The sequence below is a fragment of the Tenebrio molitor genome, chromosome 8, assembly GCF_963966145.1.
Source record: "Tenebrio molitor chromosome 8, icTenMoli1.1, whole genome shotgun sequence".
Classification (NCBI taxonomy): Eukaryota; Metazoa; Arthropoda; class Insecta; order Coleoptera; family Tenebrionidae; genus Tenebrio; species Tenebrio molitor.
Genome location: NC_091053.1, coordinates 6,854,680 through 6,881,952, shown reverse-complemented (window position 1 = coordinate 6,881,952; position 27,273 = coordinate 6,854,680). Strand labels below are relative to the sequence as shown.

Genomic DNA, 27,273 nt, shown 5'->3' with positions numbered 1-27,273 from the left:
AGGGATTCCCTCTCAGTCCTATCCTATTACTATGTTCATTTGTTTTGTTGTAAACGAGCAAAACAGTCTGATTTATTTATTTGTTATTACAATAATACAAAATTGCACAACTAAACTAGAAAGAATAATTAAAAAAAATAATTTGAACGCGCCATCTGGCTGCTATTCACCATGCTGAAGAGTCGAATTTACAATAAATTAAAAAAACACTTGTTCGACATGTAACTATCAGTCGGCTCGAAGCCATTTTTGTGATAGTTACATTTCAAATCTGCAAGCTATATACAGGATGAATTTGGCAACTCTAACCTATGGGAAACTTATGGCAGTAGTCGGGGGTGGAATCTCCCCATGTGCAAGATGAGTCCGCTCGGATTGTGTCTGATGACGTAGAGGAATGGCCTGTCGAAACGCAGTCGAGGGGCTTCAGGGAGCCTCGCCTGTCTGGGCCTCTGCGACAGGGGCAACGAGAGGTAGCTCGGATCGTGGAGGGGGTCGTGGAAGGCCCTCTGGTAGTCCCTCGGCTCGTCCCAATCGCCCTCCAAAAGCCTGCTCTTGCGTTCGACCGTCGCCGGGTAAACCTCCCTGTGATGCGCCTCCCCGATCCGCCTCTCCCCGCAAGTGGCGAACTCGTTGATTTGCAGAACGTCGGAGAGGTGGAGCTCGTGGGCGGCGCCGTTCAGTCCCTTAAGGTCGGCCTTACGCGAGTCGAACAAGTCGTGGAGTCCCATCCGTTTGAGCGATTGAGTCGCGTTGATCAAGGAGCGGTGCTGGAAGCGAGGGATCTGCAACTCCAGTCCAGTGCGAGGGATGAGAGAGCGCAGGAGGCGCGACCAGGCCCCCTTCCTGAACGAGCTCTCGACCAGGCGCTTTTCCAGACGAGCCAGACCGTCACCCGGAGCTGACACCCCTTGCTGACCCGGAATGATGAAGATGGTACTGATCGTCTGGTCTTTGGTGCCGAGAGCCGCGGCGGTGGCGTCGAGACTCGGTTCGTACCCGGCGAGGAAGCCCGAGCGGTAGACGGTCGCGGGGATCGGGACGAGGCGGCGCTGTCTGATAGAGGGCAGCACGACGAAGTGGAGTTCGCCGTCGCGGCCTTCAGTAGACCCTTGCGAGCAATCAGTCTGCAAAAAAAAAACAATCAAGATAATTTGCTTGAAGAGTGTCACATCTCACCTGGAAGATGCTGACGCTGACACCAGCCAAAGGCGGCTTCGGGACGATGCTCCCGTCCTTCAAATACTCCGAAATCTTCCCATCCGTGTTCTTCTTCACGAGCAGATTCGTCCGTCGTCGGATCACATCTCCGATTTCCCTGAAACTCGCCTCTTCGACGTGCCCGTCGTAAAACTGCCTCACCCTCTCTTTGTAGAAACCCAACAACTTCCCCTTGCTCCTGTCGCTGTAGAGCTCTCGAACAATCGCCGAAATCGCAACCCCAGAATCTGGGTTGACCTCGATGGATTCGGTCACGTTCTTGAAAATCAGGTGGGGATTGAAGGTGACCATGTCGTCGAGCTTGAGAATCTCGTTCATTTCTCCCGAAGTCGCCCCGCGAGCTCCCAGGAAGACCATGGCAAGGAGAGAAGTAGCGGCGAAAGGCGAAACAACGACGCTGCGAGCAGAACTGATACCTGTCGTCACAGATTTCCAAAAACCGAACGCTAGCTCGTTGCACAGTTGGACGAACTGGTAGATGTCGGTGTCGAGCTTCGCAGTACTGTCCTCCAGACCGAAACCTTGAAGGGGTTTGGGGATCAAGTCGACTGGAGCGGCGGGGTCCACGACGTGGTGAGTTGGGGCTTCTTCTGTGACCGGGTCATAGTTAATCTCGCCGTGAGGGGCTACAGTAGAAACCAGCGTCCAGGTACTACCCTCGGGGTCCGTTTTGTTGTTTTCATTAATTGTGATCACTATCGAGGGTTTGGGGTCTGGAGGAGGTGCAGTACTGGTGGTTGTGGCGTCAGTAGTTGTCATCTCTTCACTTGTGACAGTCGTTGTTGATTCAGTACTAGTTTGGTCTTGAACGGAACTACTAGCTTCAGCTGTGAGCACTTCTTGACTCGGAATTATCGATACTAAAGTCGAATTCTTCTCAATTTCTTTGATGAGGTCTTGGTAGTCGATTTCTAAACTCAAGTCGGATTTGGCCGGTTTCGTGCGATTCTCATTTCTGATGATGGTGATGTTGATGAGGTGCGGTACGAAGTTTTGGATGGTTGTTGATGGCCATAAAGTTGTCAGCGTCATTGTAGTAGTACGTGCGGGTGTTGCAGAAGTAGGTGTCGTCGTTGGTACTGTTGTTGTCGTTGGTACTGTTGTTGTCGTTGGTACCGTTGTTGTCGTCGTTGGTACTGGTGTTGTGGTCGTCACCGGTACCATTGTTGTCGTCAGTTCAGCCGTTGTAGTATCATATTCTACCGTCGTCGATCCCTGTCCGTACACTTGTGACAAAAGCGACCCAACTGAATCTCTCAATAAGTCAGAATCGTCAAAAGTACTAGTTGGTACTGTGCTCACTTCTTCATTGATCCCCACCAGATTAGACGCCAAAGTTGCCGACTCCATCATAACTTCAGGTATCGTTTTATTGACACTATTCATGATCATTTCTTGTATAATCGTGGCTTCTTTTTCGCTTTCGATTGGTGGCGCTGGCGTACCTACAGCTTGAGATATCAGTTGTTCAATTGTTTCGATAAATGTCTGGTCAGTCGTAGTGGTAGGTGGCGCTTCTGTTGGATTGGTCAGTTTAACAAAGAACTTCTCAGTAGTTCTGTCTTCAGCACTAGTCGAATCCTCAACTCCGTCTGTACTTTCTGCTACTTCAGACAGTTCCGAATTGATCTCGTAGATGTTGGTAGATGTCAAAAGGAGCTGGTCTAGGATGTTTGAAGTGGTTCTGTCCGTCGATTCTGACTCTGTGGTACTGATCTCAGTACCATTAGCAACCCTATTATTTGTAATTGTTTTCACAGTGATATATTCTGTGCTCAAAGTACTGAGATCGTCGGTACTATCACTACTAGTAGTTTCAGGAGTGACTTTATTACTCTCCACTGTGAAGAAGGTGCTCAAGGCACCATAAGTCGAAGTGATATCAGCTGGAGTCGTCGTCCTGTCAGGTACTACTTGTGTTGACTTGGACTCTTCCATGACGGTAGTACTGGGAACTTCAGTAGATGTTGTTTCTGGTAGTTCAGTAGGTGATGTTGTAACCACAGAACTTGCGATTCTTTCTGTTGTGGGTACGATTCTTTCTGTTGTTGGTAGTTCCGTTGTGATACCAGTCGTGGTAAGAATTTCCGTTGTTTGAGCCGTCAATGATTGAGACAACACAATTTTCTCGAGGAGTTCCGAAGCAGCTTGTTCAGGAGCGTCATTTAAAACCTGATCCGGTTCAAATGAGATAGTCGCTTGAGCTGTAGAAGTTGTTTGTGACGTTGTAGAACTTGCCCGAGTCGTAGAAGTGGTTTGTGGCGTTGTGGAAGTTGTTTGTGGCGTTGTAGAAGTTGTCTGTGGCGTAGTAGAAGTTGTCTGTGGCGTTGTGGAAGTTGTTTGCGGCGTCGTGGAAGTTGTCTGTGTCGTTGTAGAAGTTATCGGTGTCGTTGTGGAAGTTGTCGGTGGCGCTGTAGAAGTTGTTTGCGGCGTTGTAGTACTTGCCCGAGTTGTAGTTGTGCGCGGCGTCGTCGAAGTTGTCTCAGTTGACGCAATTCGTTGTGTTGTAGATGTTTTGGAGGTTTGCAGCGTTGTAGATGTTTGTAGTGTCGGTCTGAACGTGCTGACTTTAACTGGGAAAGGTCGTTTTGTGGTTTTTCTGTGCCCATGATGGAAAACTGGTTTCGCATTCTCTTTAGTGGCCTCGAAATCATTGAAGGGTCTAATTTCGACAACTTGCGAGCTTCCAGTTCCCAAACTATCTACAGTCTTCTCCGTTGTCGAGTTAGAATTCGTTATGATTTCTACGTTGATGGTTGGTATCTTCTCCGTGGTGGTGGTTGCTTTGGTAGGTTTCGTTTTCTTCGTTTGCAGCGTCATCACCTTCTCTGTGGTGGAAATCTGGCTCGGCGTCGCTGTCACTTTCAGGGTCGGCTCGACCATGATGGTGTCAGGAGTGACGTGTGTTATGGGAGGTTCCGGTTTGATGTCTTCTCCTGAGTTGCCGAACACCGCAGGGAGGATCATGCTCCAGGAGTCGGAGACGTCGGGTGTGTCCAGCTGGGGCATTTCGGGGTTCTTGTGCATCTTGATCTCTTCTTTGAGTACGTTTTGGACGTTGTTGACGACGTCGTTGACTCGCTTCTCTGGGACGAAGCCGTTGGAGGTGAAGGAGTCCTCGAGCGCGAAGCCGTCACCGTCGCCTGTCGCTATGATGTCGTGGATCTCTTCGAGGGTCATCAAGCGCTTGACTAAGTCTCCGGTGTCGTCGAAAGTGTAGAATTCGTAACGGTCGGGGTTGAGGAGGTCGATGGGGCTGGCCACGTCGCCGGGCATCTGGGGCTTGGAGACCGGCTTGCCGACGGCGTCGGCGTAGATCTTGGACCCGTTTCCGGCTTCCATGATCACGGAGACGGACGTGACGACACTGGAACAGATGGACAGATTGAGGTGAGACATTTTTCTTTCAGAAAAAAATGTTTTGCTGAATGTCTTCTTTCAAATAACTGTTTGGTGGGAGATTTATGTATTGCACCTGTTGGACTGTTAAAGAAATGCTAAACCGTACTTAGCAAACATTTATGACCCAGTTACCATTGTTAATGAGCATCGACCGTTTCTTCAGCCGGATGGAATAGTAAAGATACCGATAATTGTATCAAGAGCAAATAGATGAATCGGCATTATCGGACCTAAGAAGTATCACGCAATCACCGCTCGATGCTGAAAACGGAATTGTTCTTATAAATGTAACGGCGTTCGGTCAACACGACAAAAATATTATTGCCTTTTACTAATTACAGTTATTTATTGCTCATCGTATTGTTTCCCCCCATGCCAGTCATTTTTATTTTCTCCCTATTTGTTTTTAAATTAGTTGACAACCGACGTCAACGTCAAACGTCATATTGTGCTCCCGTTCTCGCAGATATCTGCAATCAGTTCCACAATTGGCAGAAATAATGAACTTATGATGAACCAATTTATTTTTTAAGTCATGGATCAGTTCAGATTTCATCTGTGAACTGACGGATGGAATTTTGAATTTGCCACGGTTATGGTTCTTACCTAATGTAGGAGATTATCTTTTGAGGTGTTTTGCAACCTTTAATCTTAATCTTTTGATGAAGGATGTTCCTGAGCGATATTTTCGGAGTTTTTGTCTACGACTTAAGATGTATTAAAATTGAAAATTCTGTGTGAAAAATAATTAATAGCTTGCGGTAAAACAATTCTTACTAACTAGGAGAAGTTGGCAGATGTGCGACGGCTTTTGTAACAAAAAAAATCAGGGCGGTTGCCCCGACTGCCACTGAAAGGAAACGCCCGTAACTGGACGTAACTGTACATGTGACAGAGCCCTCCCTCGTCAACGAGTCACGAGCCGCCACTGTTTACAAGACGCCAAGTAGTTGTTTGTGGCTAGTTCTTCCGCAACTAAAATGGGATCTTCTCGTTGGCGGCCAAGATCGCGCTTATTCATTTCGAAATGCCCGAAATCGGGAAGATGCTGCACAACGTTTACAAAGGTTCGTGCATTGGGAGCTATCCTTTGAGAAAACCTTTCACCGTAGATATGCCGTGTTAGCACGAGCTTCGCCATAGATCGAAAACTATACCTATCGGTTTTCTCCAGGTTGGTGAAAAACATTTGTGATTTAATTTGAGCTCAAGATTGAGGTTCTTGTCAAAGTGACTTAATTTCGAATTAAGTAACAACAAAAAAGTCTACTATGTTTTTTTTTTGACCCATTTTTTTCATAAAATTCATCACTGTGCTTCTCAATACATAAACCGGGTGACTTTTAATGAAAATTATTTGTGTTCGGTTGGCAACACATTTACAATTTTATGTACAATAAATCAAATTGTTATTATTATTTGTTTCTAGAATCTTAACCTAGAAAGCGAATCAACAGACAACTCTTTGCTCTTTGACAAATGACTAGGCGTACCAATTATTATTCGACAGTGCCAACCCATTAAATTTGTCAAAACCATTAAAAGTGACCCAGTATTTATAATTTGAAGGAATATTCAAAAGAATTTGAATATCTATAGTGTTTTCAATATTATTAATTAATGTAATACAGGGTGATTCGAGACGAACGGCCGAAATTCCAAGAATGTATTCACACGTGAAAATAATGTAAAATAAACTCATATGTTCTTATCATCTTTTGATGAGTTCTATTACCAGTCAAAATTAATGCACCTATTTCAGAAACACCCTGTATAAACACGATTCAGCTGGTTCGCTTTAAATAACAGGCCAACAGGCGAATCAGCTGAATCGTGTTTATGTGTAAGCGAGGGATTACGCAAAGTTGTACTGGTCGACTTGTCGGGTATTATTTTGTCCTAATACTACTTATTACGCTACAGGGTGTTTCAAAATTGGCGAATTCCGAATTCAGAGCGTGGTAGGGAAGGACCCAGTGGAGTTCGAAAAATACTTAGAAAAAAAATTCGCTGTTCCTGAAGAAAATATAAACACTTTAATTTTGTTCAATACATAGCAGCCTTCACATCCACAGTGACAATAGTATATTATGATACAAGTTTATAAGGAAGCCTTTAAAGCACGCGCGATGAGTTTAAGAGCACGACGCGGAGCGGAGTGCTTTTAACGTCGCAAGTGCTTTAAAAGTTTAAAGGCCCTTTTAAACGTGTATCATACGCTATTTTTTATTATACCTGCACTACAATCTGAAAATTATAACAAAAAAAGTAAATTGAAATACCTTTTTCAAAGTAATCTGTGTCATTAATCGTTGATATAGAAATGATCAATTGTTGTTGTTTCGTTGCTATTATAAATTTTCTATAAATATCTATTTATCATTGTTCAAAATGTAGGTGAATTTGTTGTTACCTAAGCAACCCTTAAAGCTTTAGTGTTTTAAAGGCCCTTTTTAGAATCTGCGTCTCTAATATGTCTATTATTGTATTCAATTTGTAGTCGTTTATGGCTATCTCTTAAAGCACTCGTAGTTTAATAGATCTCTAAGAAAATGTTTTTCAATATTTCAGTGTATTATTGTCATTTACACCAAAAAACTTCCAATATTAATGTTCAAACTCTACTTTTTAACATTTGTTGCAGATGTAGTTGCATCTGTTACCTTGAATTACCAATTAATACAAAATTCCCTAGAATTTGAAAATTTAATTTTTTTATTTAAAAATTAAAATAAGGGTGCAAATTCTAAAAAATAACATAAAAAACTCGTTTTATAAGGACATTATAAGGACATTATAAGGACTCGTCCCATATAAAACTCCCCTACGGGTCGTTTTCTACACTTGGGACTCGTGCGCCAAATCAACCCTTATAAAACTCGTTCTTTAATATACTAAATATTTTCGCACGCATTTTAGTGTCAAAAACAGGGATTATGATTCAGGTATAATAAAAAATACTATTCTAGTCACGTTGCTGTTCCATTTTTAAGAAAAGTTATAAAAATTTAAGATTTTTTTACTCCAAAGTAAAGATATTTTTCAAAAAATTGTATTACGTTATTATTTTCCACAATTATCTACCTACACCATAAATAACAATAAACACTGAACTTTTCAGCTTGTTTTTGAAGAAAACGCACTTCAAAGAGTGCACTTTCAGACCAATGTATCTTTGTGGGGGGAGTCCCGATTTTTTTTTATTTCCATATTTGCATTACTGAAGTGATCCTCTTCAAAGCTCTAAATTCGGAATTCGCGAATTTTGAGACACGCTGTATAACTTAAAAACAAATGAAATCGGATAAGAACATATGGGTTTATTTACATTATTTTCACGTGTGAATACACTCATGATCATGAAGTTTGGGCCGTTCTTCCCGATTCACCCTGTATATAGTTAAATTTTTCTGCAATTAATTGGTCCGTGAGTGTAAAAATTACGAAAATTCTTAAAATTATTGATAACCCTTTTTTAAAACATTTTGAAAAAGTGCAAAGAATAGTATAGTATTTTTAATATTTCAATAAACATTGTCTAAAATTTTCTCCACTTACATAACTGCCTTTTGTCACATGTAAATCGGGCTTTTTTACGTTTAATGGTATGCTTTTTCAAATAGGTTATGTCTAACACAAGGAATGTCATTATGTCAGACGTAAGAAACGAAAACTTTTGACATTTTGCTTGTCTCCGTAACATCAAAATTGACAACAAGAAGGATGAATTAAACAATGTATAGAAAATTTGATGTACTCAATTTTTTTGCAATCGACTAGCTATTTCTGTTCCATTTGAATATGTACGTATTTTTAAAAATGCTCAAAAGTATTAAATTATTATTAGTGGAAAAGCTATTTTACCAGACTTTAAAATTGTAAGAATCATCGACAAAAATTTCAATAATTAGTAGTTTTTTTAACGAGTTCGTATGTAAATTGGGATTTTTTTGGCATAAGTGGGCCAATTTAAAACGCGAGTAAAACGAGCGTTTTAAAGGTCCACGGGTTCGCACAGGAGAAAATTATCAAATTTTGAGTGTCGAAAAAATTGTTATCTAAACTTAGGGACGCCAAAAAATATTTGTATGCAACTCATTAGTAAAGTATCTTTTTTATACTCGACGGATTTGCGCACTCGCTTCGCTCGAGCGGCAAATTTTCCTTCTCGTAAAAAAAAGTATTACTTTACTCACTTGTTGCGTAAATAACTATTTTAATGTTCTAAGAAATGCTGTCTAACAATTTTCATTTATTTAAAAGTCTTAATAATTATCAATTATTTCTCTTAATTTAATTAGAAGCACACATAAATCTAAAGTACAAAATAAACCAAAGCAAGGCATAGTTTTTCTACTCTTGAGTGTTTTTTTTAAGCGTGTATAGTTACCTATTTTTTGAAAGTTTTAAAATTATTTAAATTCTTCAGATTATCAACTACAGTCTTTCGAAACTTGTTAAAAGAATCCAGAAAAGCTATTATTGTAGTGTTTTTAATATTCTCAGAAATATTAACTAAAATAAAATAAGTTACTCGAAACAGAGGAAAATTTTTCTTTACTTGTTTGGTTCTTGTAAGATTTTTGTATACAGGGCGAAGTTGAGACGTTCCTTGTAACACGAGGTACTATAAAAGGTGTTTTTTTAAATTTGGCGTCGAAGTAGGCGTTGGAGAGTCGATTGAGATCGCACCACTCGTGTAAAAGCGTAAGATTGAAACAGCTGATCCGTGATCCGTAACCTGTATAATGCGTTCACAATCGACACTTCAACGCCTACTTCGACGCCAAATTTAAAAAAACACCCTTTACATTATTCTTAAGAATTTTAGCCTAAACCTACTCAGTTTTTTTAGTCCGGTCCTGTCTATTTCTCCGCTGTACTAGATTAATAAACTGACGTGGACCAGAATGGTGCAGCTGCATTCTGATAACATTGCCCATATATTGAGTGATTCAAAATGATTGTGGATAAGTATGGCAACTAGGTACGAAAATTTATGTGGCAACTGTGTGGATGGGATAGAGTTGACATTTGTATGACATTTCATAAGTGTGCATTTGATTTTTTTTATACCATTACACAATGATTTGACAATTTTCAAAATTGCGCGACTATGAACTGTCAAAGAAATGTCAAGTCTATCCTACCCACACAGTTGCCACATAAATTTTCGTACACAGTTGCCATACTTATCCACAATCATTTTGAATCACCCAATATTAGCAACATAGCTCGTTATTTTCGTAACGATAAGCCATTTCGGCTAATTAGATGACAATTCTGACAGTATTTTTTATTAACGTCCATGTGCATTTCATTTTTTTTTGTCAATTCTAATTTCTAACAAATCAGCGCAAATTGAGCAGGACCGGTTTCAAAAAAATTAACTTATTTTATGTTCATTGCCGTACCTACACATTTTACTAAGGTGATTTTGGCTAAAACTCTTTAAAACAATGCATACGGTCACATGTTAAAAGAGACGCCTCAACTTCGAAAACACCCTGTAGTTATTTTCACTTGAATTATTTTTGTTTTTGTATTTAAAAAAATATATTTTAACATTTTAATAAAAAGACAGAGAGACTAGTTCGGTTATACAAAGTGTCTCTAAAAGATATATCAAGAGTCCTGCGGAATTCGAATATACCTATTTGATTTTTGCCGCTCTATAGCATATTGTGGTTTGGTGGTACCAAATAGAAAAACAGAGGTTATGTAAGTCCATTAATGACAGATTTATAATAGACTATTGTAAATTATAATATAGAAAAACTGAAGAAAATCACAAGGAAAACGACTAAGACGTCGAACTCACAACTGACGCTAAGATTTAATAATTTGACATTTATTTGATTGTTGACATCTGATCTGACAGCTTCAACGACTCAACGTAGTTCGACACAATAAAATGATAGAACCGCACAATTCCACAGGACTCTTGATGTACATTCTTTTCGAGATACTTTGCAGTATTTTTAATGTTCTAAGATATATTGACTAAAGTTTCAAAATAAACTAACAGAGTGAAGTCTCTAATTAGCTCTTTGTATACTTTTTTTTTCAACTATACTTTTCAATGCGTTTCTACTTGAATCTTTAAAATCCGTATAATTCATTTATAAGACACAAATAACAAAATAATACTATTGTGTTTTTAATAAAAATAAAAAATAAACATGAAGCTTTCTTGGCTGTCAGTTCTTTGTACCTTCGTCTTGACTAGTCCGAAGAAAAACATTTGGATCAACACATTTTCTTTTTTTCAACTGAAAACTTACTTTATTTTCCAAAATGTAGAAATTTGGTTACGACCAAAGGCATTGTTTTTGTCATTTTCAAACAATTTCGCGTTTGAACGTTACACAGCAGTGGAAGCAACAGTGATTTTATTATTTGAAGGATAACGGTTTCCGTGATGCACAAGCTGGTCTGTCTGCGGCTTGGTAACGATCAAATTATTCTTCCGCTCTTAGTACACCACAATGGTTTCTCGTTCAAGAAAACCGATAACTTGTTTGTCTAGCGTCGAGAAAATGAAATATTACCGTTAAAAATATCTAACAACTGTATCATTAGACGGCCAATTAATCTTGTTTGTGTGAGCACACCGCGCGGACGTGTGGACAAGTGATATCACTTCTTCATCCTGTCTAACGGAAAAAAATGTCACTCACCTGGATCCTAAAACTTTCCTGGACGTTTCCCCATCCTTGTCGACGGTTTCTTCGGCCGTGGCCACCAGGGTGAGGAGGAGCAATCGCCACATGCCGAAAAGTGTGAATTCCTGAAGGAAAAACCATAACATTCAGTAAATTAAAACGAAACTGTGAATGAAGTATACGAACTGGTCATTTTAACGGGTTAAATTGCCCGTCGAGGCATAAAATATTTTTTTAATAATGGCAATTTATTATAGGAGGCTTGCCTCCAATTGGCCATAATGTAATGTCGTAACTATGGGAGCTTAAGCGTGTTTCAGTTACTTAATCCGCCTAATTATTAGCGATGCAACAATAAGGGAATTTATTCTAATGTAACTCGATTGTCAACTGGAAGAAATGCTGTGAATCTTTTACCGGGTGATATAAATACGTTATGTAAAAAGGCAAACAAGGAGTGTTGCACACGCACCCTTAGATAATCGTCCCAAGACACTTATTTTAATTTTATTATGCTTGCAACGAAAATGTTTTTCTATTTTTGTTCTTCTTATTTATACATATAAATAGATTTGCAAAAATTGACTTGACTTAAATTTCTATTCTGGTGGAATTCACTTTGATTTTTTTTTTGCCGGAGATAACTGCATCCTTGAAATTTTAAACGAAAGTTTCTGCAGTGTTACTATTTTTTTCATCGGAAAAAGTGAAGTAACACTTCTTTTTCTAAATAAATATTTTCTCGGATGTGTAATTTTTTTTTTTTTAAAGGGTGTATAAAAATTACATTTTTTGTTCGACACTGTCAGAATTTGAGAATTTTCTCCTATGTGAACGGATTTTGGTAAATGTCACAACTTGTCAAAACGAAACGTCAAGCTAATTTTAAAGGTTTTAAGCGATTTGGAGCCTTTAAAGGGCTCGTCCAACAAAAAAACGTTGTATTCAACTCGTTCGTGTGTAAATTGGGCCTTTTTTGGCACGAATGGGCCATTTTAAAACGCGAGTGAAAAGACCCAATTTACACACAAACTCGTCAAATAAACTACTATTTTTAACGTCCGTCAAAAAAAGTGCAAGTTTTTTCATTCGTTTGCGTTCATAAAATATTTGATTTTTGAATCGGTAAAGAAGCGTTAAAAAAAGTGCCATAGCGGTTCATTTGTCCACGCATTTTGCGTTAAAAAAGTGCCGCAGCGTGTCATTTTTTAACGCAATTATAAAATTTTTCATTCACAATTAGTAGTTTTTTTAACGAGTTCGTATGTAAATTGGGATTTTTTTGGCATGAGTGGGCCAATTTAAAACGCGAATAAAACGAGCGTTTTAAAGGTCCACGGGTTCACACATTAGAAAATTTTCAAATTTTGAGTGTCGAAAAAATTGTTATCTAAACTTACGGGCGCCAAAAATTTTTTGTATGCAACTCGTTAGTAAAGTATCTTTTTTTTACTCTTCGGATTTGCGCACTCGTTTCGCTCGAGCGGCAAATTTTCCTTCTCGTAAAAAAGTATTACTTTACTCACTTGTTGCATAAATAACTATTTTTGCATATCGTAATGAAAGTAGCACTTTTTTAAAGGAAAAATCGTAATGAAAATAGTACTTTTTTGCATCATTTTATTCCATCTCCTTGGAGATGATTGTCAAAGCAAACCTACTTTTTTTTTATTTCTCATAAATCCTGTTAGGCCAAATTTCCCAACTTACAACGATGTGCAAAAAAATAGCGCGTACAACACGTTATGAAAGTCTCTTTTTTTCCCTCATTTGGTTGATTAACTGCAAATTCATGAAAAAAAGTATAACTTTCATAACTAGTTGTACAAATAACTATTTTAATTTTACTGTTAAATACTGTTTCATTTTATTGTTAAAATATCATAGATTTATTGAAATTTGAAAGTTGTGGTTTCTTCCGGCGAAACAAAATAGAAAATTAAGAAGAGAAGGATAAGGTATTAAGAAAAGAAGAAGGTGAACTACATTTTGTACTATTTTAAATATAGTGCCGTTAATATTCCAAGAAATGTTGACTAAAACTGCAAGATAAGCCAACAAAGCAAAGTTTTTCCCCGATTTCAACTTTAAAATTTTTAGAAACTTATCAAGATAAAATAAAGATAGTCTATTAGGCATATTTCATTTTCCAAATTCACAAAAAATTGTTATTAAAGTAAAAAAATAAATTAACAAAGCAACATTTTTCTCTATGGTGCTTTTGAAGTTTTGATATTCCAGGAAATAATAATCAGAAAGATAAGGCGATAAAGTGAAATTGGCTTAAGTTTGCTCTCGTTTTCCTCAATATTTATTTTATTTAAAAATTGTCAGAGTTTTAATACATTTACGGGCGCGCTGGCTGTGTGGGACGAGCCTTTAAATTTCGTTTTTTAATTGTTATTTATGTTTATAAAAATTTTGTAATGAAAGGCGGTGGGGCAATTATACCTACATCGTCATGGTATTGAGATAAACAACAAAAGTACTGTCAGAAGTTTTGTGAAATTTGTTGCAAAAATAAAGAAAAGAAAGAATGGCTGTAATGCCTGATGAAGACTTTGAAGGCGATTTTCTTGAAGTGCAAGAAAATAACCACGGAATTACGCTGCAAGTGCGGTTAGAAAGGAGGAATCCAATGGTAGAGCTGAATAGGACAGCTCGTAATGTGACTGATGACCAATACTGCCAATTAAAATGTCAGATTTTCATAGATAGTCCGAATTTGAAACAATCGTGAATGGTTTACACATGATTTTCACAAATGGTCTGAAGATCCTTGGGTTTTAATTTTCTGATGTACCGGGTGAGATAAGTTTTATCGTCAGTGCGAAAACATTCACTTCTAATCAATTTAAAATTCTCAAAAAATTCAGGAATGATTGTGTATCACTCTAGAACAGTCTGTAAAAATTTCAAAATTTTTAATAAAACAGGTAAAGATTTTGTTTTAATTCAATAACTGCTACATTAATTTACATAATTTTTTACTGAGAGTCCCCTCAAACATTCAGGAAAAATTTGGTGTCACTGAAATCATGAAAACATCACCGGTTTTTGAAATAAATGGAATTTGATATTAAAGCGTAAAATTAAGCTATGATTTATTATTAAATTGGGCACAAAAGAAGTTGACGTAGGTTATTTATGATACCCTTTAGGGACTTAAGAATTACTAGAAAAGTGGTCAACAGATGTTTCCCAACAATGAGATATTTATTTATGACACTGCAGTTGTAAATCTTGGTAATTTTTCGCTCTTATTGTTTAAACTAGAATAATTCAAAAACGAATAATTTTCTTTTGATGCGAATTTCGTAAATGTGTTCTCTGAATTAATTGTGAATTATGAGCGTGTACGAAAAAAAAATTTTTTGCTAAAAATCGATTTTTTAAATTTTATGGCTCTGACTTAAGTGATAAGTGAAAATTGATTACATACACACATTTGAAGTCTTACATCAAGGGAATGTAACCCTAAAGTTTCTTAATTTTTACTAATTTTTTAATAGGGTTAATCGTGCTGACGATAAAACTTATCTCACCCGGTATATCGATTTCACCCTGTATATTCCCGAAGAGGGACAACCGAGCGCGTGGGAATGCCCCCGAAGTATGTCGGGAGGTTGTAAAAAATACGCAGATCCGCACGAAATTGTACAGACCATCAGGGTCAATGGTACCGCACAATGGAAGACTGGACCGATTTGACATGCGGATTTAATGGTGTGTAAAGTCCTCGGACCTTGTCCGAAAATCGTCCAGTCATCCGGCGAGTCTTGGAGAAAAAAGTTGAAGAGCAAAAGCGAGTCGTGCCCGTTGTGCACGTCGTCAAGCGCCCACCATTCGTGCCAGATCCACCAAAAAATTCGTTTATTCGTCATGAATGGAGTCGCCGGGTTCTTAAGACAATTAGCATATTTACAAATCTGGGTTTGTAGGTATCAAACGCTAAACGACTCGTAATGTAGCCGGGGGGCTATTTATTCCGAGGTGCCAACACCATAAACTACTGTTATGTTTTTTCTGTCCAAATTGGAAAATCTGACGAGGCAATTTTCAAAATTACACGTTCCGACTGTCACGCTCGTTATCCGTAATGGCGGCGGCGCAAGAAGCTCACAGCTTAAATCGAATTAATAACGACAATAAACAAATTGCTTGCGGAGGAAATTGAACCGGTTTTTGTCTAATTTTGTGCTTCCTGCGGTTTCTGATCCAGAAACGTGGGAAATTGTGCGATTAGTGCGGCGGCGTTCGAACTGTTCTTCGCTCTTTGTGCTTTCACTAACGAGGCTCGGATTCAGGTTAGGGGGCATTTCTTAATGATTAATTATCGTTATATATGGGTACTGCAGTGGTACGATCGTATAGGAATAATAAGTAGGTAAATGAGAAGGTGTGTCGGCGTCAGCGTCGGTTGTTCCGTGCACGGACGACACCCACCGGTTCTCCTCGTTGGTTCCACTAACACAGAACCGTAACCTGTCACTCATTCATCATCGAACAGAATAAATTAACGCCATTCTATTTTATTCGTTGTGTGGAACATTTTTGCGCGAATCAGATTTTTGCACCTTAGTACCGTGAGATCGAAAAAAAAATTGAGTAGGCGCTGACCAAAAATTTCAGTTGGCAATTCGTTAAGATTTCAATTACATATCTGATGTCAGTCTTAAAATTTATAATCCAATTTTTTTTTAAATCAATTGTCAATGTCAATTGTCACCCTAAAACCTTTGCTTTCGGGACACCTCTATCGTAAAATCTCCCTAGATCAGGTTTGAGGTTATATCAGTAATTTTCAAATGTCAGAAAAGTTTCAGGTGTAACCAAATTTTATACCAAAAGACAAGAAATAAAGACGATAATCACACTAAAAAGTGCAACTTAGCATATACAGGAAAATGTGAATTTATTTAATGGGTTATATAAGCAGTTTACCTATTCATTTTTAGAATCTAACACCCAATTGTCTTCCGAATATGATTCTGCGGAAGAGGAATGTCCTCAATTGGTAGATTTCCCATCAATTTTTTCCAGTCCTCTCTAATCAGTTCCTCGCAGTGACAAACCCATATATTAAAAGAAAATACCTCGAATATGATGTGTGGTGCATCTTTACTGCAATTTAGCATGGTCGGTTTTTCTGTCTGCATTTCTTCACGTAATCTAATCATAGCCAATTTTTCTCGTTGTCTTAGATCCTTGTTTTCGGAAACTCATTTACCTTTATATTTTTATTTAAATGTAATTGCGCCTTCAATAGCGCAAGCGCCTTTACATCAAAATGACTGACATATAGTTGACATTGAACGTTGCCAATCTAATAACTATCAAATAACCAGTGGTTTATACCAACATGACAACACTTTGACAATTGATTTAAAAAAAAATGGAGTATAGGTTAGTGATTTTGAGAATGTTGAAATTTTGATTTTCATAAAGAATTTTGTGACCTATCGGTTGTAAAAGAATTTCCTCAGTTAGTGCAGTGAAACAATGAGATTTAAAACTCCCGCACCTTTATTTAACGTCAACGGTGAGCACGGAGCACGCGCACGGCCCTTGTTTATAAATCGATGCAAGATCCAACGATCATCGATCAATCAAAATTATCCAGAGAGGTTGTTGCCGGTTGTGGGGGCCCTTATTGTCAAGGGGTAATTTCAGACACACGATAGAGAAAAAAGTGCAAATCTTTTTCAAGGATAAACTGAACTGTACCAAATGATAGGTTAGTTTCTTAGGTTAATCTCTGCAATAATTCTTTGTTCACCCTCTTCAATATTTTCAGTTGATCTTTTTCTCGGTCGTCTACTGCCTTTTTTGCGCAGAACACTACCTATTTCCAAAAACATGTTTACGCATTTGTAAACGTTCTGGGCAAGTTGTTGATTAAGTGCCTTGAAAGTCCGGACACTTTTGTTGAAATTCCTCAAAACCTCGAGGTGTCGAATAGGACCAAGCCTTTCTCCATTGCTGAAGAAACACTGGACAATGAAAATTTGTTGCTCTAAAGTGAAATTATTGTAATAGCAAATTTTAATAGTCAATAATTAATAATGACAATTAGCATTGTAATGACATTTGAATTAAATTTTTACGTGCTGCCAACTGAAGTGTATTAATCATGGCCATCTCGATTTTGTAAATTTTCGATCGCACGGTACTATGAGTAAAGAAATTTTTTATTTAAAATTTGGCGTCGAAGTTGTCGTTGACGAGTCGATTGTGAATGAACCACTCGTCTTAAAAATACTAATTTTTCAACCTGCAGATTAAAAACACAAACAACGCAAAAAGTGAGGTTAGATTTAAACAAATAATCAGAGTTGTAATCCGGTGGTGCGTTCACAATCGACTGTTCCGAGGCCAAATTTTAAAAAACACCCGTTACTTGGGTGTGATGTTCTTGCCAATAAAATCAATCATGCACGCAAACGAGAGAAAGGTCGATAATTGTCCAATAATTTTCATAATTTTTATTTTCGGAACGAAGCACTAAACTAATTTTCTATTTATTTGCTATAGTTCGGCTTGGATAAATAATCTACATATTAAATGCTATTCAGAATTGTTTGTGACCTAGGTAAGTTTGTGTGAATGCGGTTTCTAATTAGTTTAATTTAATGTGAGACTCGAGATTTTTCTGATTAAACAAAATTCTTGCATGCTGGCAGGAAGTGTAATTAAATCTGAACAAGAACGCGTGCTACACACTATTGGTTGCTTTTATAACACTTTTTGATTAGTTCAGTAAATGTTTGAGGTTCATTGGCCAGTACCGGAAGCTTCCACTTGCACAAATACGGAAACAGATAAGAATCAAATTCAAAAATCTATATCACAAGTTTTGATCTAAATTGAGGGACAACTTTTTTTCACCAATTAGTGGCATTAATTTCTGTCTACCTGCTAATAAAAAAAAGTACAAAGATTTTGATTCTTTCGTTTCTTTTTGGAAAATTTTTAACATGTGGTCTTAAATACAAAGCTCTAAAACTGGGCTAAACAGCACACAAATTTAGGTATTTTTTGGGAAATTGCGAACTGTTCAAATTCTCAGAAATATTGTCTTTATAATGTCATTTCGTAAAATTTTAGTTGTGTCAATAAATTTATTACACTGTTTTTCTTTTGGTTTTCCTCTTTTGTCAAGTGTATTTCGCTATTTGTCAAAACTATTTCGTATCTCTATTAAATGTCAAAGTGACGTAAATATGAAATAGTTTCGAGAAATACTGAAATACAATTGACAAAAGAGGAAAACCAAAAGAAAAACACTGTATTTTTTTGAAAAATTTCAAAATCAAATCAGAATTTCTTGTTTACCTACTTTATGGGTATTAATTTAAGAAAATTGACTCGAAGTATAAATTTTCAAAAATAATTATAGCTTTTGAAAGAGGAATTTTGTTTATAAGGCAGATACCGTCTGTGTAGAATTTTTTACAATTTTTCGTGTAGTTTATTCATAATCGGCATTTTCACTTTATTGGAAAAAAGTAATTTCAAAATTTACACGATTTTGAGTGGATGGTAAAAATAGGATAAATATCACATATAAATCACACGTACATAGGAAATGTATGACATAAAGCAAGCAAAAAAAAACGCCAAAAAATTTGAAATACATTGTTAGATTTTTTTTAGAAAATACAGATTTCCAAAAATTGTGGCTATCCAAATCGATCCAAAGTGGAATTGTGTTTCTAAAAGACATATCATTAAGAATAGAAGTGTCTAAGCCCATAGATTGAGCGAAGCACAAAAAGAACTACTATGAATGATATACAGAGTGTCCCAGAGTTGCGAAAAAGCTCCATAACTTGTTTGTTATTAAAGATACCAACTTTTTCTTTTTTCTAGATGATAGCTACGCTTCTACTGCATATTCGGAAAATATTGCGGTATATATACAGCATGTCCCAATATTATAAAAACACTAAAGTTATGTTTTTTTTTTAAATGGAACCAACCCAGTTTGATTTCATTTTTGGATTCTACGCTAAATTGTGAATCAAATCTACACAGGTCGTTTTTATTTATCTGCCATCGTTTTTGATCAGTGGCGCTTTTTAACCAGAATTCCGAATTGTAGGTGTCCCTTCGAAAATTCGTACCTTCCAAATAGTTGCACATGAGTTAAAATAATTGACGCTGTTTGATTCCTCAATGTTTGGCGCATCTGTTAAGTGTTTACTCAATAACGTGCTTAGTCGCATATGCCTACTGCGATTTTTTAAATATAACAAACTAAAAATGTCAAAAACTCATTTTTTTCAAAAGGCACCCCGCATTTATTATTGCATTATTGTAATAATCATAATTCTGTGAAGTGAAAAATTACTAGATTTTAGATTGGGAGTTGAGTTAATAAAGCAGATTATTTCTGTCAATTTTTTGAAAAGTAAAACACAAAAACTTTCCAATTCCCAAAAATATTACATAGATCTTTGAGTTATTTCTATTTGGTTAAAATGTTGAAACAAATAATTTGGTTTTTTCTTTTACATACTTTTACATATCTAGAATTTTTTGAAAACATTTAAAGAACTATTTTAGTCTGAAAAATCACTAAATTTTGAACAAGTTCCGGAGACAAAAGAAACTACCTCAGAAATTACTTTTTAAATTTTTCAAAAATATGCATTGTAAGTTGGTTTTTTAATTCACCAAAATGTACTTCACAATAAATTTGAAGAAGTGGGAATATACAAAAGTTCCAAAAAATTTAGAGCCATCACTAAAAATAGAACGTTTGCAAAAAATTTAGACACATTTCTGACATTTTACAAAAGAGAAAATATTTTCAAAAATTTTGATTTTGATTTTGCAAGGTACATACATACAAATAAAAACAAAAAAAGATCATGATAAACTTTTGATTTCTTGAAAACATTTTTGTTAATTATTTTGGAACATCCGAACGGTTGAAATTTGAAATGAAACATTTTTTCATTTTTTTTTGTTTTTTAAAACGCTTCAACTTTTGCATCACAATTCGCACCTATTGACCTCCCGAAAACCGTTTCAAATAATCCGAACAAAATCATACAGCAAAAACTGAAAAACTGTTTGAAAAATCAAACCAGATCGAAATAATTTTTTTGAAAATAAATTAGATTTCTGCCGTTGGTCTCGTACCTGCGGGTTCCTGTAGTACTTTTCGCGGTGCGCTAGCCACCAATCGACAGGTGATCGACGTATCCCAAGACTTTTGCGTCGATGCACACGTCGCGGAGTCAATGGCACAACTGGCGAAGACTCGGCTGCTCTGGTCAGGTGCTCGACCTTGACCGCTGGACCACCATCGGGCTGGTGGCGGAGATGCACTGCCGCCTCGTACCGCCACCACTGCCCCCTTTGTCGCTATTTTTAGACGGTGTACGTTTGCGATGCTGCAATGCCCAAGGCGTACGCTAATGATGCAGCGGCGGTCTGTTCCACTGACAGATATACCCGACTGGATACAGGGTGGAATTGCTAAATGGGCCAAGTTTGCACGTCGCGGGGGCGGCGCGACGGCTTCGGTTACAACAAATGGGACCTCCGGGGCCACTCCGATCAATTTTTCAAAGGGGTTGCTGGAATTTATGTCGAAATTCTGAGAATTAAGAGGCATCGCCGTGAAACACCCTTGGCAAGAAAAAATATTTAGTTTGATGAGGCTTTGTGTGTTTTTGGGACGGCTGAGATAATTTCATTCCATGAAGCGTCGAAGTTGATCGGAAACCTTAGAAGGTGTTTCGCCTAACTGTAAATATCTTCAGTGATTTACCATCGACACATTTCTTTCACGGAATACGAAATTTGCATATTTGACCTCTTAAAACTGTGTTTACTTTCGTCATTTGACACACTGAAAGCCAACAACGGCACCATTATACAACCGACACGGAAAAATCTAGACACTTTATTATTACGGTACATTTTTTAATTTAATTACTTCAAACCGCCACTTTCATGGCCACGCAGAAATCTAATTGTGTAATTTCTAAACAAGACTTTAACGGCAACGCAGAAATAATCTGTTGGTGAAAGATTTTGATTTCAGTTGGACACTTGGAATTATCATATTAAGCGATCTCGGATATAACGGATGAATGAGAAACTTGATTCACTTCATTGGTGGCTTCAAATTTTTGAATATAATTATCAAATAAGAGGAACTTCTGAAGACTGAAATACTCGATTTGGAGAAAAATTTTGTCTGTGACACTTTTGATTTACGTGAACACCCCGCGAATTCAATTGTATTCAAATCTGATGTTTGAAGGGACCATTTCACATTAAAACGTCTACAGAATTGTTGTTTTAACTGTTATAATATGTATAATGATTTTGTTATGGTGTTATAATATTTACGATACAAGTGGGATAAGAGCATTGTTAATGCACGTGTATTGTACAATATTTCATCTACGACCCCCCAGAATTTAAAAAAACTCTTTTTTTACCGAATCGACCACTACTAATAACCAAGAATTTAATACAGGGTGATTCATCTTTTACCACCGGTGGCAAAATGACCTTTAAGAATTGAAAAATAATTTTGAAATTTACAGATCTGATTTGTCAAAAAATTTACTTTCGGTCGGTATAATTTATTTTAAAAAACTATGTTTTTATGAGCAGATATTTATAAAAAAACTGTAAAAAAAATCATGTTTAAATTTTTGCATCAGAATGTGGCTAATAGCGTATAAAATCAATATCTGCAATCCGTTTCGAAAAATGTTTGATAGTTTATTGATTAAATCGATTTTATTGGTAGTCTTTGGCTTGTGGTCTTATAAATCTTCTTTATGTTCGACTGTGACAAATATAGATGGTTTATGACGTTATTTTCAGGCCATAAACTATCACTTTATCGGACTAGTCCGATATTTATTATTCCAAATAATAAATACTACTATAATAAATAAAGTCGCAAACTTGCTGTCATTCTACATTTACCTCATAAGTGTCACTGTTATTTTTTTGTAATTTGAACAAATAATGCAGTCGAACCTAAAATATTGTATGCAACTCGTCCATAACGATGATTTATTGGACTCTTCTATTTATGGCCTCGCTCGCTGCGCTCGCTCGTCCAATAAAGCATTACATTATGGGCTTGTTTCATAAATAGCTATTATCAGTAACTACCCTGTGCGGCAACGTTTCAGAAAATTCAGTATTTTTTTGCCATGTTTTTGTTAAGAAATGCATGAAACGTCTCGAGGAGAACACTTCTTTGCAAAAGATACTTATTCTTGTCCCTCCTCATTCCGGTACTAGCAACTCGTATGTTAACTCTACGGTTCTCATTCTGTCCTTGAAAAATATTCCTTTTTTGGACGCTGCTCAAAAGATTTGAAAAATGGATTAATGGTGATGGTTTAAATGGATTTCAGGACAATTTCTGTTTTTTTTGGTCTTTACCGAATAAACGAAGGAAGAGTTACAGAGCTCTGTAGGTTATTAACAAAACAAAACAAAAATGACAGTATCTCACATTAAGAAAAAATTGTTTACTGGGTGATCTTTTAAATTTTACATCGAGCCGATTGGCTTTTTTAACACAACAAATACAGGAAAAACGTAGGAGACAACAACGTTAATTTATTTAGAAAGTTAAGTTACATCACATTAAGCCTGTTTTCGACAAAAAGTCATAGCTAGCTAGACGTAAATTTTAAAAAATCACCCGGTATAATATGTACAATCCTGTTTTAATTTTTTTTTTTAATACATTAGCTATCGAAGTAATTCAAGACCTTTAAGAATAAATATCCGTTTTAGTCTGCAAAACATTCTTCCACAACCTTATATATTTTTTTATTTTGGAACTCCAAAGGTGCCAAATCAGGCGATTATAAGGGATGTTCGATCAGTTCAAGCCTAACCCATTAATTTTTGAAGTTAAAACTTCTTTAGGTGCACCACGACATTATTCCCGGCCAGTGAATTAGTTTCATCATCATGCGTCACGCGTCACGTCACACGCTCCGAAGTGAAAAGCTCATTCAAGTGAGTTCAGGGGAGCGGAGTTTAGCCGAGCGAGCGAGAAACAGGCAGATTTTGAGTAAAGATTTTAATATCGATTTCTCAGACAGAAAAATCAAAGTTTTTAATTGACTTTTAAGCCCGTTGTTCCTGACCTGCAATAATACTATCATCCATAATAATTACGAACGTCATAGAACTTTTTTTGCAATATGTTCAACGTTTCTCCACAATTTTTTTACCAAGTTTGGTGAGCAATGGAGAGTATGATCCATCACAAGTTTTATGATTAATTTGCTTGCCAGACTTCAAAAATTTAGTAATCACTACTTTTTACAAAACATGTTCGGCCAATAGGGATAAAAAATCAGAGATCTGAGGGATGATCTTCCTTGCCTGAGTCCTTTTACATCACTACCATTTCAACTCGCTTAGAATTACAGTTTGAAATTTTTCCTGAACGCACTGACGCACCAACTGACCAATGTTTTTAACAAAATATTTCTTGCCCACTAATTATAGTAAACCGTCTAATAAAATTTTATAGGTTTGGCACGATCGAGAGTTTCTCGTTGTAACATGCCGAACTAATTGGCACCTTTGACAGATGTTGTCCTCATCGCTCGTCGAAGTCTCCGCAAGAACCGTCCACGTACCGCACAAATCGTTCCGGTATCGGTCCGTTACGCGGAGCATACACTTCTCCGTTCAAATAAATAAGTATTTCGCTTTGGTGCGTTCTCCATTTCCTCTTGTAAAAATCGCCGACTGCCTGCTGGTTATATTGAGGTTTTTAACTGTGCGGAATGTAAACGCGGCTCTGAATAGCTAATAACATTTTGTCTCGCCTCGCCGGATTCTTGGAGCGTCTCGCTTTTGCTCTATTTATACCAGGCGGCGCAGAAAAACGCAAATAAGCAAACGTGCTGGACGCACCTTTATCACAACGAAACACACCAGATCGTCGAAAATAAAAGTCGGGTCGTAGATTGACTCGCACGGTTGTAACTGTGAAACTAGGTGAAATATGTCAGTGACGACCTTCTAGATTCTAGAAGAATCTTCTCGCCGATTTTTAACAACCATAAGATTAAAAATAAATTGTATTCTTGTACTGACACGTTTACTTGTGTGAACCAATCTGCGACTTGACTTTTGTGTTTCACGACCAGTACACTCAATTTTTTTTTGCTGTTGTGATGTAACTTTAAATAGAACAGTTAACACGGCAAGAATCATTAGATGGACTTTGTAGACTTCACAAAAGCTCTTCTCCCATTGATGTCTTCAGTATGAAAGACTTGGGTTGATGAATACATAACCCCAACAATGCAAATTGCGAGTCTGTTGTCATTTCGTGTCAATTATCGCCGATCACGTTAAGTAAGGATAATGAGGAATCCGTAATTATATTAGAAAGTAAATAAAGAGCCGCGTTGCATAAACACGAATTTAAGTGGTACGTTACAATAATAACAGAACGTGATCTATTCAAATGAAGGCGACATCGATTCCATTTCGGTTCGGCGGAACCCTTAATTATCATAATTTTCGCTAACGGTGCTGGCGAACTATTTTTCTGTTTTTGACGAAATCGGGAACTTTCACCGTGTTTTCGGTAATACTTGGTGCTGCTCCGGCACTTATTCATAAATTGTGGGAGCTTCTCGTTTCGACAGAGGTGTTGCAGTTCCTGTGTGGTTGATATTTAACCCACATTTTAAATGGTGTTATAACAGAGACATTATTCGCATGATTTGGCCTTTGTTGGGAAATCGTTTCGCCAAAAAATTAAGTCAACCGTGCCTCCATCTGTTACGACGATGAGTCCTTCATTAAATTAAGCAGGATCGTCTGCTGAAACAGTTATTTGTGTATCAAGGCCAAAAAGTACATCTTTTTCGTCCGAGTTGAGTTTTCTGGCCGAGGCGCAGCCGAGGCGAACAGGCGACGATAAAAGGGACTTTTTGCCAGAGGTGCACATTAAATTTTTTAGACGACCGCACGAAATACAAAGCAAAAGACATCATTGGAAAAATTACAGATTTATTTTCCAAATAGATAAATATACAGGGTGTTTCTGAAATACGTGCATTAATTTTAACTGGTAATAGAACTCATCAAAAGGAACAACTTTTCTCTCTGTCATTTTGGCGAAAAACGTTGCGTAAAGACTTAAGAAAGTAGGAAAGATTTTCCTAAAACCGTTCATATCTCCAAAACTAAGCTACCTAAAAACGTGAAACAACCAGATTCTTACGAAGTGGATTTTTTGCTATACGGGTAGATTTCTTTGAATTTCGATTTCTGCGTTAAAACACGTTTTCTGGATGAAAATAGACGTATTTTTCATATTAGCGCTGATTTCAATTAGCCATTGCAGTATTTAGTGATGTAGGGCTATTTTAGTGAAAAATCTCTCCAATTTTTTTTTGGAATTAAACATCGTTTTTCGGCAAAATGGTAAATAGAAAAGTTGTTCCTTTTGACGAGTTCTATTACCAGTTAAAATTAATGCACCTATTTCAGAAACACCCTGTATATGTACATATTAACAATTTTAATACAATTACTTATTTACATAATTTATAATGGTGACAGGACAATTATCGGTTTTGTCGTTTTCGCTGCTAAGTTACTAAACAGACCAACAGATGGCGCCATGGTCAGCGTCCGAAAAAGTGCGTCCGAAAAAGAATTACCTACAGTCAGTAAACTGTAATGAATCACTACCGTCACATTCCACCGTAACATCTCAGTTATTTACATAAAAACATAATGGAATTTCAAAAAATAAAAATAAAAAAACATGTAAATCACAGTTTTTTGATTTCCTCCCAATTCTTTTTCTCATGTCAATCGTTGTTTTTTTTTTGTAATTTTATTGCATTTACCACGACAGATTAGAAATTCCATAAACACCCAACTCACTTTCAAAACCATCATTACACTTATCGTTTGTGAAATTACCTCCTCGCGCTAATCAAGACAAATTAATTCATCAATAATAAAAACAAAACTCTGCGCAATTTATCTTTCCACGTCTGGTACTTTCCCTGAACATTGACGATACAAGTCTGAGACTCTTTGGCCTTTTATTTTCACTTCATATTAATTAGTTTCCTCTTCACTACTTGGTTTATTTATTTATTCTACGATCGGTAGAATTTCTCTAGATGCGATTTTAATAATAACCCTCGTGGTAGCAGCTTTCACACAAAAACCTCGACGACCAAGAAAAAAAAAAAGTAAAAATCAACCATTTCACTTTCATCATATTAATCTTGCAAATCCGCATTGTCCTCTGATTTTTGTGCTAAGGCCAGGTTCACAGACCCCTCGTTCGCAATTCAGCCAACAATTAGCCGCAACTACTGTTACGACCATAAAAGACACATTTAAATTTTAATTAAATTACTCGTGTAGTGCATGTTGTACGAACATGTCCGTTTTATGGCGATCAATGGATAACAGGATAACACCTGACGCCCCTCGTTACCGGAAGCACTTATTGCCGTCTTGACGAAATGTCGATCCGCGAAATGTCAACACGCAATGAAAATTTTAATTGTGTGCAATTGTGCAGCAAGTTGCGATTCGTGATTCGCCTTTCACTCGTGTACGGATGCAAATTTCGGCGGCGGAAAATGCACCATAATGCACGTCTTGTAACCAGGTACAGTTAGTCGAAAAAGAACGGTCGCGTGAAAGTCGGGGTTAAGAGGTGAGGGTGGCGGCGAAGAAAGCGCTTCCAGTGCGTGGAAGATGTTGTTACCGCAACGGTAGTGCAACATTTTTTTCTGTTATAAAATCCGAAGACAATGGACCTATTTACCTACCTTTCTACGAATAGCGCGGACCGTTCGGGTTATTATATAAGTCCACCATGCAATATTGTGTTATAGTTCATGTGAATGCACTCTCACTACAATGAAGAGGACACGGACCACTGATCACTTGCTGCTCTAACTGCAAGAAAAGACTGAGACCC

The 27,273-nt window shown here is 37.1% G+C and overlaps 1 protein-coding gene across 2 annotated transcripts; it reads right to left on the bottom strand.

Moving 5' to 3' along the window:
* Positions 1 to 62: 62 nt before the first annotated feature.
* On the bottom strand, positions 63 to 27,273 carry LOC138137511 (uncharacterized). Of its 2 annotated transcripts, none has more exons than XM_069056934.1 (4): positions 27,122 to 27,273; positions 11,304 to 11,413; positions 1,180 to 4,588; positions 63 to 1,127 (listed from the first exon to the last, which is right to left on the bottom strand). In XM_069056934.1, exons 2-4 carry the CDS (start codon positions 11,393 to 11,395, stop codon positions 321 to 323), a joined length of 4,308 nt encoding a protein of 1,435 aa, XP_068913035.1. In that variant the 5' UTR covers positions 11,396 to 11,413; positions 27,122 to 27,273; the 3' UTR covers positions 63 to 320. The 2 variants fall into 2 exon arrangements, with proteins under 2 accessions (XP_068913035.1, XP_068913034.1); XM_069056933.1 differs by lacking the exon at positions 27,122 to 27,273 and adding an exon at positions 20,439 to 20,581.